At 38.3% G+C, this 14920-nt stretch overlaps 1 protein-coding gene across 1 annotated transcript in view; it reads left to right on the top strand.

The window, feature by feature from the left end:
• Nucleotides 1-14920, top strand: part of ADCY8 (adenylate cyclase 8) — a gene marked incomplete at its 3' end in the record, with an annotated part of 125025 nt that overhangs the window by 38970 nt on the left and 71135 nt on the right. The window contains exon 3 of the mRNA XM_080610335.1: nt 11565-11695. Coding sequence (XP_080466461.1) covers nt 11565-11695 — 131 coding nt within the window. The remainder of the gene's footprint in view (nt 1-11564; nt 11696-14920) is intronic.

Genomic DNA, 14920 nt, shown 5'->3' with positions numbered 1-14920 from the left:
GAGAACTCTGAAAATGTCCTTACAAGCTTCACAAATAGAGAAAATAGAGAGGCTCTGTAGTCCAGATAATGGTTTTAAATTATCTGACCAAGAGCAGTATCAATTCTAAGCTAGCCAGGGTCGAGTCACTGGTGTCATTGTTGAGATAATTTAAGGTAAAATATTTAGATTAATGTTCATGAATGTCTTTCACACCATCAGTATTTAAGTACCCACCTCCAATCCTATTAAAAAGGATTTGATTTTCATAAAGGAACCATTACTTCCACCTAGAGAAACTTCCCTGGGAAAGTTTTATCCAGCTTGTGCCGTTTAGTATTGCAGTCTTGTAGATCTCTGAGAAGGTGTATTCCTTGTTTTGATCAGAATAGATGACCTCTTCTCTCTTTTCCATCTTGTTGTTCTGCAGTGATTTAGTCATATAAAGCTGAAAAATAAATGATATGTGGATTGCTTTCAGAAATTTTCCATGTCATTAGCTAGTACTGTTGAGAAATGTGTATTTTGCTGAAGTTGCCTAGTAATTTCTGAAACATCCAAAAAGTAACAAAATAGAAAAAGAAGCACCTAAATTAATAGAAAGTGGAAACAGTGCAGAACAATTACGTGAAGATTCTATAGCAGATGAGTCAAAGCAGTCCTGGAGAACTGAAAGTGTTACCGTAGACATTAAAATCAGATGGAGCTATTCTGATATTTTAGAATAAAATTGAATTGTAGGAGCTGTTTTGTACTCATTTTGTATTCCGGTAAAATAAGCAATAGTTTAAGATTATGCCGTTATGGAATCAGTTTCCAGCAGGTGTGTCTATCTGTCTCCTGTTCTTAAAGTATAACCCCATCCTTCCCGTTCAAACTAATTCAAATTTATGGAAGCCAATGCACTAGAAGACAGTACAATGCTTTTTGTTGAGACATGAGTACATGAGTCTGATATCCATTTAAATGTTTTTATTCTAGCAATTTTTCTTCTCTGCAATAATTTAATAAAAAAAAATTAAAAGAAATCATCATGAGGTTTGGAAAAAACAAAATTACAAAACTATTAAATTTGCCCTTCCATGTATTAGATATATCTAACATATTACTGTGTATTAAAATCACTTGTAACCATAAATGTTGATGTCAATAAGACAGGGTGGTAATACAAATTGTTTTGTAATTTCACTAGTCTTTTTTCTATGGTTGGGTTTCACAATGGAATGTAAGTTTAACATGCTCTTAATTCATGATATAAAAGATAATGCGTTAGGATCCAGAGGATCTGGAATTATTAACCATTGTCTGTACTCAATATTGACAAGGACACTGAATTTAAGACCTGTAGTTCCTACTGCCTACATTAACAACCGCTCAAATGGCAAAGCAATGTTAGGAGATTGTTTTGTGATGTAGCCTAGCAGGTCCAACAGCAGGCCATTGCTGTCAAGGAACACAGACTTGTCCCCTGCAATTCTTACCCGCAGACACATGCTCCCTTCTCAGTCCCATGCAAGTTAGTGGTGCTCATGTGGCCTTAGGTGAGCTGATTCATTGTGCCCTTGCCATACGGTGCAAGCATCAGCTGCACTTAGTTTCATGATTAATCATGTTACATTAAAAATAGTTTTCTGAAAGAATACAATTTTTCACTTAAAAGATACATGCAGCAGCATGTACCATGCAAAAAAAAGAATCAGCAGGAAGGGTTGTTCCACTACTTCCCTGCATGCTACAGGATGAGTTGAGTTTTTATGAAGCCAAAATGATACTGGGAAGGTATGAAAATACAAACTGGCAGCCCTGGAATCAGCCTTTTACATCTCAAGAAGCACAGGGCAAGCAGGCATTGAGTCTGTGATATGCTTATATTGCCAACTGGCTGATGAGAGAGGTACTTCCTTTGATGCCTGGCAATAGACTTAATCATCAAGCCTTGCCAAGGTTTTGTAAAGTGGCTTCAGGTACTTCAATCTTCAAACCATTCATCACCCAATCAAAGCAAAGGACCAGCAGTATCTTGCAGTCCTTCCCTTCAGCGTGTGTTACATATATTGTCTCATGCTGTTCTGGGCCAGAGTATTGAGGAAGCAGTTGAATAAAATGTCTTTCCTACAAGAAGTCTGTGGAAAAAGCTTCTTTCTTTCATTACCACAAACTTTGTAATGCTTTTCAGTGCACAACTAGACACCATTATAAAAAGTCATTTCTCTTATAAACACTGCGTTATTAATTTGGATGAGGATCTACCCGCGTTTCATAGCCAATAGCTATGAAACAAAAGGAGACTCCAAAACCTCCTGTGTGATCTGGCCTTGTTACTCTTTGAGAACAGCAGATGCCTAAATGGAACACATAGCCAGGAATGAGAAGAATGGAAATAGTAACTGCCTGAACTCAAATGAAAGAAAGTCAATATAGCTCATATCTCATATTGCAGCATTAAGTAGTAAGAGAAAACAGGCAACCTCAGAACCCCACAAGTCTGAACATTTTAGATATTGCAGTTCCTTACATATCTTTTAATTACTTGCCAGTTTCTCTATAACACACAAGAAATTACAGCTGCAAATAGACTGTTCATTGTGCACTAAGTTAGAATGAAGGAATTTCTTTTTAGAGCTGTTCATCATAATGAGAGGTGCTAATTCGCATTTTCTAGGGTGGCACTGTCAGTGGTTTAAGACAGGCATCTACAATAATTATATCTGTTCCGAGTACTGTCAGTTTTTTAGTAGAATTTTTATCTGCTTCCCTTAAATGTAACAAAAGCTAATGTGGTCCAGAAAGGCTAAAACTACCGTTCTGAACAGCTCTTTTTTATGCTATTAAGCTCAGTGCTTAAGACTTAGTGCCTCTATGATATTAATTGTAAATGTTGTCAGGACAAGCTTGATGATTCTGGCAAAACTGTTCTTTAAAATTCAAAATGAAAAGTGTGGTGCTGATTCTGTAGAGTCTCTGTTGATTTAAATATTTATGGGCTATGTCCACTCCAGTTTTACAGAGTTGGCTTGGGAACAGCCATAAGTAGCTTGTTCCCTGATCCAATGACTTCTTCCCACAAGATGTATGTGAATGTATGATAAAATATATGATAAATGTATCATATATTGAATATATGATACATTTGAAAGTATGTGTACAGGAGGAAGAACAAAACCTAAATTGAACTGTTGATCAAGAGGGGGGCTTTTCATTCCTTGGCAAAGCCAACCCCAATAAAGGCGTTGAGAAACAAAGGAAAATCCCTGGGCAATTTAGGCAGCATGTCATTGTCACTCACCCTATGCCATCTAATGGGAGTCAGCATAGGTAGCTTATGCAGACATCACTCCCTGCAGGGGTGAAGTCTTCACATGACCTGCAGGAAAACCTTGGGGAGTTTGACCTTCCTCTTGGCAACCTGCTGCAGTTCCCAGATTGTTTGTTGATGTTCTGTGCTTGTTGGTACTTTGTTCTCTTTGATCAGCCCCTGTGGAAAGGTCTCCATTTTAGTTTTTATTCACAAGACTGAGACCTTCTGCATTGGTTAATAGACTCTTCCCAAGAACCGTTCCAAAGGTTGCTATTTACATATCAGGGACATGTCTCACTTTTCCATGAATATGCCAAGCTACATTTATGGAGTTGTATACGCTGTTGTTACTCCCTCAATTCAGTATGGGGGACACAAGGGGTCAGTGCATGCAGACCACAGAGAAGTTGTTCAACAAAGAAAGGCTAACTAAAGAAGTGGGCATTAGAGAAAGTAATTAAACTAAGAAGTGAGCATTAGAGAAAGTATCAGTGTTGCAATGTTTAAGCAGATATATGCGACTCATGAAGTTAACTTGCTTTATCACTTCAGGATTTCACTATTCCTAAATGTTCCTGAAGGAGTAGATTATGTAGGAGTCAGTTCCATATTTAGACACCTCCTAAACAAGGTGCCTGCATGCTTTTTACACCTCTGAGCTCCTGCTACAGTCAGATGACATCTAGTCAGTACAAGCAATGGAGCCCAGAGAGACCTGAGGTGACATCAAAGTAGTCATTTACATCTGGTCTGTTGAGTATATCCAGATTCACTGGATAAAAATGAAACTTAGGTATGCCTACATTGTAGTCACCAAAATTCAGGTGTCTGAATCCAGACCTGAATTCTATCAACCTTTTTGTTACATTTAGTGACTTCTACCAGTCTTATTTCTTTCAGTTGGTTATTCTTTGGGTTAAAGGCCATTTTTTTATTTATTTGCTCTAAACTCTGACTGCTATACCTCAAAGACAAGGGTTGATTCGTGTAATGAATGTTTTAATAGGAGAATAGATTAGCAGCTCTTTTGTAATATCCCTTTGTTGATGTCTTCTTTCTTCTATGTCTTTTCGCTTGAACATATATATCTCTGTTCCTTTTTAAACCACTTACCACTACTGCTGCTCACCTTTGAATTGTCTCCACTTAGACAATTGCTTAACTACCACACTTTCAATAAAACTGGATAACGTAGTTTCCTTTGTCCTAGAGTTCACAACACTTCCTTATTACGCCTTTCTCTGAAAAAGAGAAGACTTTATTTTTCATGTCTTTCCCTCCTTGTCTGTAGTACCTTCCAGGAAAGACTGACTAGAAATGTGAGGACTCTTTAATCATGCAAATAATAAGGTGCAGAAGACTATACAGTAACTTCCTATTTTCTTTTTTGTAATTTGCTACTGCTCTTTTGTGCATGATCTTCACACATTTGTGCTGTTCTTCTGTGCCTCAGTATCTAAACCTGTGAAATGGGAATGATAATACTTAAATAGTTTAAAGGGGAGTTATATGGCAAAGGTCTTTATATGAAGGAGACAGTGACCTGACACTCATTCTTGGATAACTGAAAACTTTTTAACTATTGGATTGAAGAAAAGTGATGTGAAAGGCCTGTGAAGAGGAAAGATGGACGTGATCCACACTGGAGTCCAGCTGTCAGTGCCTAATTTTTGGAAGGGGTCTGGTTCAGCATCCCCACCAGCCTACCATTCTGGTGTGGTGCAAGAGCAGCTTGGAACAACAAAGACAGATTATGGCCGTAGACGGAAGAGTTTTCTGTCCTTTCAATGTTCCAGTACCATAGAATTGACTGGTGGCTGGAGTGCCTCCCAACAATATATATACACTCACACTCATGAACATTTAGCTGTTAGTTTTCTTGTAGTGTTCCTCCAGAGCATGACATATATAACACAGAATAGTACATGAGCTGCGTATGCACTTTCAATTGTGATCCTGACAAGAGCTCTTTACTTGCTACCATATTAATAGAGGAGGACCGCCACACAGGCACATTAATTAACCTCTGTTTTCATGGGTCATTTCCAAATCTTATGTGAAGCTAAGAAGGTTTGACTTAATGAATAGCATGAAGGTTAATATATCAAATGTGCTAGGCGCATTTTTCCTGGCTTACTGAACATATGCCAAATGAACTATGTTTTATTTTAAATAAACATTCTAAAGCCAGCGTTTGATTCCTTATTAACTGAATACAAACAAGAAATGTCAGCTTTTCCTGTTGTGAAAAAAGTACGTTCTCTATTTTAGCCATATGTCTATGAACAAATGGATTTTTTTTATGTTCCCTTCTCACAGATTTCATAAACAGTCCAATAATAACCGGGATTTCTGTTTACTTTCTTTCTTATATCATCTTTTCTTTTTAAATTTGTATTCATATTTGTCTTCCTAAAAGAATAAGGTATGAAATAGCATACATTTTGTTACAGTGAAAAGATTTTGTGCCACTCTGAATATATCTTCACAGGAATCCATCGAATGCTTTAATTGTATTGTTCCCTTGAAGATTGATCTGATTTATTCAAAGAGTGGATTTATTGTATGGTAGTATTGAGAAATGTATCTTAATAGTGAAGGAATAAGAGAATATATAATCCAAGGGTCTTCTCTTATAGGAGGCTGAAGGACACAATATTAAAATTATTTCTGTTTCCTGGAATATCAATCAGGAGCTCTTCCCAAACATGCCATTGTCAGATGTCCTGGGACATTTTGTTGAGAGTTGAGATGCCTTAGGGCTAGACATTCCTGTGAAAACTTGGGTTTACAGGAGCAAAGAACCTCCTAAGGGACTGGTTTTCCTCTTGCTATCACAAGAACCACATCCAGCATTTACACATCACAAGAGTGCAGAATACCAGAATTCCCAGGTGGGAATGGTAGAAGAAAGCCAAGGCAATACAGATGTCCTCAGATTAGTACTACTCTGTATGGGGAAACGGAGGGTCTGAGTTGGTCTTTTTACCAGTTTAAAGGATGAGCTCACTACGTGATAGCTAACTGCCTGCTCTACATCACCTATCACTACCTCTCATCATTTTCCTCTCTTCCTCTTGAACACAGCCCCTGCTTTAGTAAAAGATTGTAAAAGAGGTGGATTAGAGATTAGTAGATCTCTAATGGATCTCTCATCTTAAGTGGTAGCATGTTATGCAGGCAGGAACAAGCCCAGGAAAAAGCTGCCATCTCAGAATGGAGTGGTACACACCTCCACTCCAGCAGAAGCTATTATTACAGAGCATGTGTTTTGCCTTCTTAAGTAAACCTACAGTTCACCTCAGCTGGGGCTGCCACCTAAACAAATGAAAGTGTTTATCCATAATGTGTTTTCATTGTAGCTGAGGATTGTTTACTAACTCTTGACTGCCCAGAGGGAATTCTTCATGATCTTCACCTAAAAGCTGTGAGTTAGAAACAATACTGCTTCCTAGAAATGCTGGGGGAGGATGCCTTCAATTTTACAGGTGTTTTACCTATGGCTACATTTTGTCCACGTTGTCTGATTGTGCAGGCATAAACCCAGCATTTTCATGATTGTTTTGCCTTTCTCTCTCATTCTGCCATCACTTTTTTCTCTGTCTTGTTCTTTCTAAACAACTTTTTCCCCTCAAGAAAGGACATGGCCCACAGCCTGCATAATGTTAGTGTATATTATATCCTCCTAATATCAAGTTGCCTCACAATAACCTCAATGTCAGTTTCTCTGCCAGAAAATAGAAAGTCTATGTAACATAGAATCCTAGAATCAACTAGGCTGGAGAGGTGTTTAATCTTCCACAAGAAAACTGACTGTATAGGGAGAAACTGAGGTCAGGACTCCTGGGTGCTACATACTTTGGTATTTATGAAAGGTGGCCTACTCTTCATCCCTGAATATCATCTCACTGGAGTGTACCATAACAACCATGGATGCAAGCAACTGCAGCCAGATAGTTAAGCAGTGCTGAGCTAAATGCCAAGTTACCATTATGGTGATAGGAGAACCTAAAAGCTCAGAATCAAAATCCTTCCCTTTTTGTAGGATTTAGGATTTCAGTGACAAGAAGCATTGTATTGCCTGTGGAATGTATTTTCAGTAGCATTTACTCTATGGTATTTGGTAGGGATAGTGGTCTCCTTACAGCTGCTACGAGAATTAACCATTTTCTTCTAAACCAACCTAAAATTGCCTTTTGTCCTCATATTTCTCCCGAATGTCACCTTTAGGAGATGAAAACTCTTCTGAGGTCTGAGAGGTGAGGTACAAATAGAAGACTGTTCCTAATGTAAAGATTAAGTAAGAAATATGCATAGTAAATGCAAATGCTGTAGAAGTTATGGTCTTCAGCCCAAGTTAAGGCAATAACAATAGTAATAATACAAAATAGCATTGCCATAAAATGCTGTCAAGAATGATTTTTTCACCTAGAACAGGTCACAAAGCAAGACTAGGCTGGATTAGCTGACCAAAAAACCTGAGAAATTAATGTTAAGTTTTGGATCAAGGCTGTCTTGAAATGGTCATAAACAAAACATCTATTTACCAAGTTTGTGATAACTTAGCTTCACACTAATAATTTAAAAGATGGGCTCTGTCTTGCACCATGGCTTCTCTGGAAAAGAGCTTATGTCCTGTTTTGCAGCTTCTTTCTGCTTAAGAATTTCTTGACAATAGTGGTAATGAAGCTTTTGTTTCTTTCGAGTTCAAAAGCTTAAGTACGACTTAGCCTTAAAAAGCTGCAATCTATTAGAATTTCTGAACATCTTAAAACATACACAGATATTTCCAAGACTAATTTTCTTATCAAATATTAATATAGCATTATTTTTAATTGCTTATTTCATATTCATATTTTCAGTAAAGAGGTTTTGAAACCTTTGGATATTTTCTTTTCTGAAACTGATTTCTCGATATCTTTTTGTTTCCACTTCACGTTTGGGTTCAACATTGACATGTTCCAAACATGCAAAGGACTTTTTGTAAAGTTTGATGGGTGAAGTGGAGTAGGGTGGATACAGGATTTATGGAAATACCTTTCTTTCCTAAGTATGAAGTGGAAGATTTGTTTTGGAAGCTACTTCCACCGCTCATTATGGCTTGGTACTATGTAAGTGCTTTCTCCACAACAGTATCATTAAACCGCTTTGCAAATACAAAAAGAGATTCACACTGCACCATATTTTCTCTGTGAGCATTGCCTGGGGGGGACTTTATTCACTGGTGTCTTCTACCTCTTTAAAGTTTCCATACGTGCCTGATTTGGAAGTTCATATCTGGCTTTCCCTACACCTGTCCTATTCCACAAAATGTCATCTGAAATTTGGTGATAAGCAGCTTACAGAACTGACATTCTCTTCTTTAGTTCAGTAAGATTTCATCTTTTACAATCCTGTAAAGCAAAGAATGGTTAATAATTTGGAGCCAGTTCAGTGAAAAACTAATGGGTTTCATTCAGCGTGATTTGGAGTGATATATTCCAATACTGGACAAATCTGGTTAATCTAGAAAAGAAAAATTGAGGGCAAGAGGACACAATAACAGTATTTCAGTAGAGAAAATATTTTGCAGAGAAGGCAATCAATGATTATCTAAACCTACTTTAAAAGGATCAAAACCAAGCTTAATTTGCAGAGAAACAGATTTAGGTGGGATGCTTGCAAAATCTGCCAAAGCTGTCAAACTGATGAGCAACTGAATCAGGGATGTTGTAAAATTTGTCAGGGGATGATGTAGGGCTTTCATGGAAGAGCTCAATAATCTTTTGAGGTCTCTCCAGGCCCTACTTAAATGTTAGTTGTTGTGACAGGAACTGGAAAACAGCACCTTTGTGTATGTGCACATATATATATGTATACTCTAACACTATATGTATATGTACACTAATATGCACTGATGTACTGTATATACACACTGGTGATATACTAATATACACTAATACTTTATTAAAACATATTAATAATATACAATATACATTATTAATAAACATGCACATGTATATAATTATATCTCACTCCAACTTGTCTCAAAATTTACTGAGTGTTCCTGAGACAGACAAACTCATTAGAAATGCTGAATATGTTCTCCAGCCTTCCTAGTAGAAAGAGCCAGTTTGAATGGCTTTACTTAGATTCATCTGCATCCTTCCGCTACATAAATCAGCCAGTCAAGAGACATGATAGCCCTGAGTACTGGATGAACAATCTGCAAATGCCAGTTCAGGGAGCTCATGCACATTCCTCCAGTAAGCAGAGCACATGACTGGACATACGGCATGTGGATAGAAGTGCGTAACAGTGTGTAAGACATCTACATGTGTGCAAAGGGTTAAAGAACTCAAATTACAAGTATAACTAAAGAATTGATTTTCATGATTGTGGTCTAGCACAGGAGACCTGTGTGTGTGCTCACACAGTAGACTTACGTTGCTAGTTCTCTGTGTGATACGGCAGCTCCTTGGCTAATCATCTATATAAAAGAGATAACAGACTGGTTGGACACACCCGACTAATGTGAAACCACCCTAAAAGCAGGAGATTGCCTGAACTGTTACAATTAAACATTGATGGTACTCTTTCTTACAGACTGGGAAACTTTGGCAGTTCTATAAATTCCCTAATGCAACTCCTGCTTTGTTTCGTCCCATTTATATGTGTGTGTTAATTAATATTCTGGTAGAGTGTCCCATCAAGACTTTTTCTAGGTGATTCCTGCTGCTGAAGTGATTAAATTCTGTATAAATAAGACATTTATAAATGACAAATAGAAGCTGTCTTTGCAGAAATTGTCTATGGAACTAGTCTTTTGAAGATTGGATGTTGAAGAAATATTTAATATGTTTTTCAAATATATTCATCACCAGTAGTGATGAATTACAAAGGACCAGGCTCATCACACAGAATTTGGACCAGCTAGGTTATAAGAAATGAGCAAAACAGTCATGTGAAGAAGCTGAAGAGACTGCCATGAGGACCATTACAACGGAGACTACCACAACCAGCAGTAACCAGCTCTCCATTTTAGGAGATTTGAGACCTTGTGCAACATCACTCTATGCAAATATCGCAAGAAATTAGTTTCTTGTTTCTCAATAGGCACTCTGCCATGAATGTCCATATAGTGAATGAGTGAAAGCTTATCTGATCCTTTAGGGCCTAAAAGATGGACAGGGTCAGGCTGTCATCTGCAGAACAACATGTTCTCCCTGCTCCCACGTGCCTCTGGTTGTAGGAGAAGGTTGTATATTCCATGAACTGGTTTGATGGCTGCTGTTGTGCAGCCTTTACTGTATCATGCAAACAGATATGAATCCATTACAGGACAGTGAGGTTGTATAAGGCCTTTAGGAAAAGAATGGTCAGCTCCGGGTCAGCTCAGCCCACAGTCTGTCTTGGGGGATCTTCAAAAAAGAGGTGAAGTGGGCCACGGGCCAAATGAGTCATCCTGGAAAACTGCTTCACCGACACATACAAATGCTTATTTCTGAGATTACACACGGAGTTTTCAAAGTACTTTGAAACCCAGTCCCATTTGTCAAAATGAAGTACGGACTTAAATGCCACAGATTGTTGAGAAGAGTCTGAGATTCCCAAGTCACTTAGGAATAAACCAATAAAACCTGGTTCCTTTTTATTATCATAACACTATTAACTTACAAACTAGTCTATGGCTAAACCTTTCCCATAAAACATTTCTTAGATTTACATTAGTTTATATTATCGCTGTCTTGAATCTTTGACAATACAACTAAGCTTTGTCTAAATGCTGTCCTTTTCATCAAGTGGAGTCAGGTTCCTCTGCATATTTTTTGCTTTATTATTAATTATACAGTTCATGATTGCTAAACACACAGTCTGTAAATTCCGATAAATAATCAACAATAAAAATCTGATCCTACTTGCTACAGAGGGCTTTCAAATTCCTCTGGCCTATATCTGTTTATCAAGCTACACTGCCTGAAATGCCATGATTGATAGCCTCATAAGTGATGTTTAGGGAGAAGCTACTGATGGAGGAAATAAGCAAGATGGATCTTTAAATAATCAGCAAGTAAAATAAGACCATTAGAGGGAAGAATGTCTAGGAAAGGGAGGAAAAGGTCCGTATTCTAGACTCAGGTTGGTAATGTGAATTATCACAGCTGGTCAGAGATAGAATTTTTAGAGGGGAGGGTTACATCTTAAATGCCAAATACTTATCTTTTTAGATAGGGCAAGAGCTCAATCAGTGTGCTGTGAAGTACAAATTCAGGCTGATACTGAAACTTTGGTTTCCTCTTTGTTTTAGGAACGGTTAGTACTCTCTGTCTTACCACGCTTTGTAGTCCTGGAAATGATAAATGATATGACCAACGTAGAAGATGAACATTTGCAACACCAATTTCATAAGATCTACATTCATCGTTATGAGAATGTCAGGTAGGTGGAGGAGCCTCTCTTTAATGTTTAAGGTGTTAAATGCTGTTAAATGTCTCTTGTTTGAAAGTTTCCCTATTTTTGCTTTGTTCATTCACAAATTAGGAAATTATTAACGTGTAACCTTTAATCTCCAAGCAGATAAGCAGTTTGGTGCCTTCTTTTTCTCATCAGGATAGCTAGATGCCTTTGTCATGGCAAGAACCATTTGAAATTAACACTAGGCCTTCTCCAGTTGTATATTTTTTCACTTGAATTAAGTGGTCAGGATCGCACAGAAAGAGGAACCCTGCTTACACATGGACACATATTCTGCCTTGTGGTTGACCTCACATGCTGAGAAATTAAATGGAGACTTATAAGATGCTTCAAAATTGTAGACTTGTCATGTGGCTCCTCTGTTTAGTAGCCACTTTCATTCATTCTTATTACAATTTTCCTAATTTTATTTCCCTTTTTTACTCTCCTCTCTACATTTTATATTTCCTGAAATCAGTTAACAGGAAGGTGATAGTTATTCTATGAGGACTCAATGATTCTATGATTCTATGACTCAAGGTAATAAATCCTAATTGTACATTTAGAATCATAGAATGGTTAGGGTTGGAAAGATCATCCAGTTCCAATCCCCCTGCCATGGGCAGGGACACCTCACACTAAACCATGCCACCCAAGGCCTCATCCAACCTGGCCTTGAACACCTCCAGGGATGGAGCATTCACAACCTCCCTGGGCAACCCATTCCAGTGCCTCACCACCCTCACAGTAAAGAATTTCTTCCTTATATCCAATCTAAACTTCCCCTGTTTCAGTTTGAACCCGTTACCCCTTGTCCTGTCACTACAGTCCCTCATGAAGAGTCCATCCCCAGCACCCTTGTAGGCCCCCTTCAGATACTGGAAGGCTGCTATGAGGTCTCCACGCAGCCTTCTCTTCTCCAGGCTGAACAGCCCCAACTTTCTCAGCCTATCTTCATACGGGAGGTGCTCCAGTCCCCTCATCATCCTCGTGGCCCTCCTCTGCACTTGTTCCAACAGTTCCAACAGTGTCCTCCTTATGTTGAGGACACCAGAACTGCACAAAATACTCCAAGTGAGGTCTCCCGAGAGCAGAGTAGAGGGGCAGGATCACCTCCTTCGACCTGCTGGTCACGCTCCTTTTGATGCAGCCCAGGATACAGTTGGCTTTCTGGGCTGCGAGCGCACACTGAAGCCGGCTCATGTTCATTTTCTCACTGACCAACACCCCCAAGTCCTTCTCTGCAGGGCTGCTCTGAATCTCTTCTCTGCCCAGCCTGTAGCTGTGCCTGGGATTGCTGCGACCCAGGTGTCACCCAAGGATCTGTCCAACCCGGCCTTGAACACTGCCAGGGATGCAGCATTTACCATTTCTCTGGGCAGCCTTTTCCAGTGCCTCACCACTCTCACAGTAAAGAACTTCCTCCTTATATCTAACCTGAACTTCCCCTGTTCAATTTAAACCCATTGCCCTTTATTCTGTCGCTACAGTCCCTGATGAGGAGTTCCAACAGACTTTACACCAGATAATCAGCTTCTATTCCATGATGTTAAAGAATCTCTGATTTTATTGTGGTTCCGACCACCAGAATATTTAGCCAACCCAATAACATTTTCCATAAGTTTTTTCCCTAACCACAAGGGCAACTGATTGAGTAGCCATCAGTGGAAGAACTGAAAAGTAAGCAGCCTTGGATATGATGGGAGATGGTTTGCTAGAAAAGCTTGTACTTCACCTTTTATTGAAACCCAAATATAACTTTGTCTGGATAACTTCAATAAACATAATTTGAACTTCTGCAAAAGAGTAAATTGATTATCTGCTTCCTCTGTGGCCTTGCAGTAGCTCAGACATATCACTTTATTAAAGCTGGTGGAAAGTTTCAAGGACCCTTACAAAAGGCTTGAACTGAACTAAATTAAAATGTCTTCCATTACCCTTTTTCATTCTCAGAGTAAGTGTTGCTGTAGAAAAATCAAAATACAGAGAAGATGGCCCTTCTTTTTCAATGGAAAAGAGTTGTAGTTAGGGGTGAAAAGTCGAAACAAAATTTATCTTTGGAAGAGCTTTAAAATGAAGATTCTGTGTGCTTTAGAGTACAGATGCTGGCTGGTTCCTATGAATACTGCCAGCAACCAGAACTTTTCAAAACTTGGTTTCACATTATTTTTTCCTAAACCAATGTTATATGAATCCCTAAAATTAATATCCACTTAGAGTTTTTTGTTGTTTTGATACTGAAAACTGTAGAAATTAGTTGTTTGGAAATCTTACTTTTACCATTTTAATATATTACTATTATTTATTTGTCTTTGGGTAGTTTGATACTTTACCTCTTAATTTTGCATTTTTCTCACTGGTAAAAATTTTACCCTGTTTGTGAGCCTGTTACTTAACATTTACCCAAACCTTTACCAGCCTGTACATTTGAAAATGAGTTGAACTATAATTATTCATATTTTATTGTCTGCATGGTCATTACTATATTTAATATTGGCTACATTAATGATTCTTAAACAGTGTCAAATCGCGATGTTATTCAACACAAATGGAAGACCCTAGGCTACTCAGACTGTAGCTCCAGTTATTGGTTGACTTTGAAGTTCTAATGAGATTCATTTGGGTCGCCTCCAGACAATGCCAGCATGTGCCTTTTTGAACACTACTACTTTTTAAAGGAGACAATACTTTCATTTCTTCAGCTGCTAAGTACTGAGCTATTACATGCATTGGTCTGGATAATAGCGAATGCCACAGACCCTGTATTCACTTGTGCTCATTGTAGACATAGGTTACAGACAAAGCTACACGGCTAGAAAATTCACTGGCTGCTGAAATGCAGGTTAAAGCTTTGTAACTAGTTTGTTGACTAAGATCCCATCTTCAAGCACTGAATTTGATGCACCTAAATTCAAAGTATGATCCACTGGGCTCCCTTTGAAATCAAAGGAAAGAACAAGGAATCATCCAAGTAAAGATTCACACCTTAAATAGAGGGTACTATACTTCTAACTCATGTGCTTCTGCCAAGTCCCTAAAATTAGACACAATAAAGTTGGCCTAAGCCTGGTATATATCAAGACTGTCACGAATCTGTTGTCTTAGGATTTTTGTGTGGCACAGAGATAAGTAAAGCCTGAAAATCACACTAAAAACTGATATCTCTGAAGTCAAACTCACTGTAAAAACCAGCTATATATAAACCCACCC

Source organism: Psittacula echo, assembly GCF_963264785.1.
Source record: "Psittacula echo genome assembly, chromosome: 2".
NCBI lineage: Eukaryota > Metazoa > Chordata > Aves > Psittaciformes > Psittacidae > Psittacula > Psittacula echo.
The sequence above is the reverse complement of the archived record's forward strand: the minus strand, read 5'-3'. Positions and strand labels throughout refer to the sequence as shown.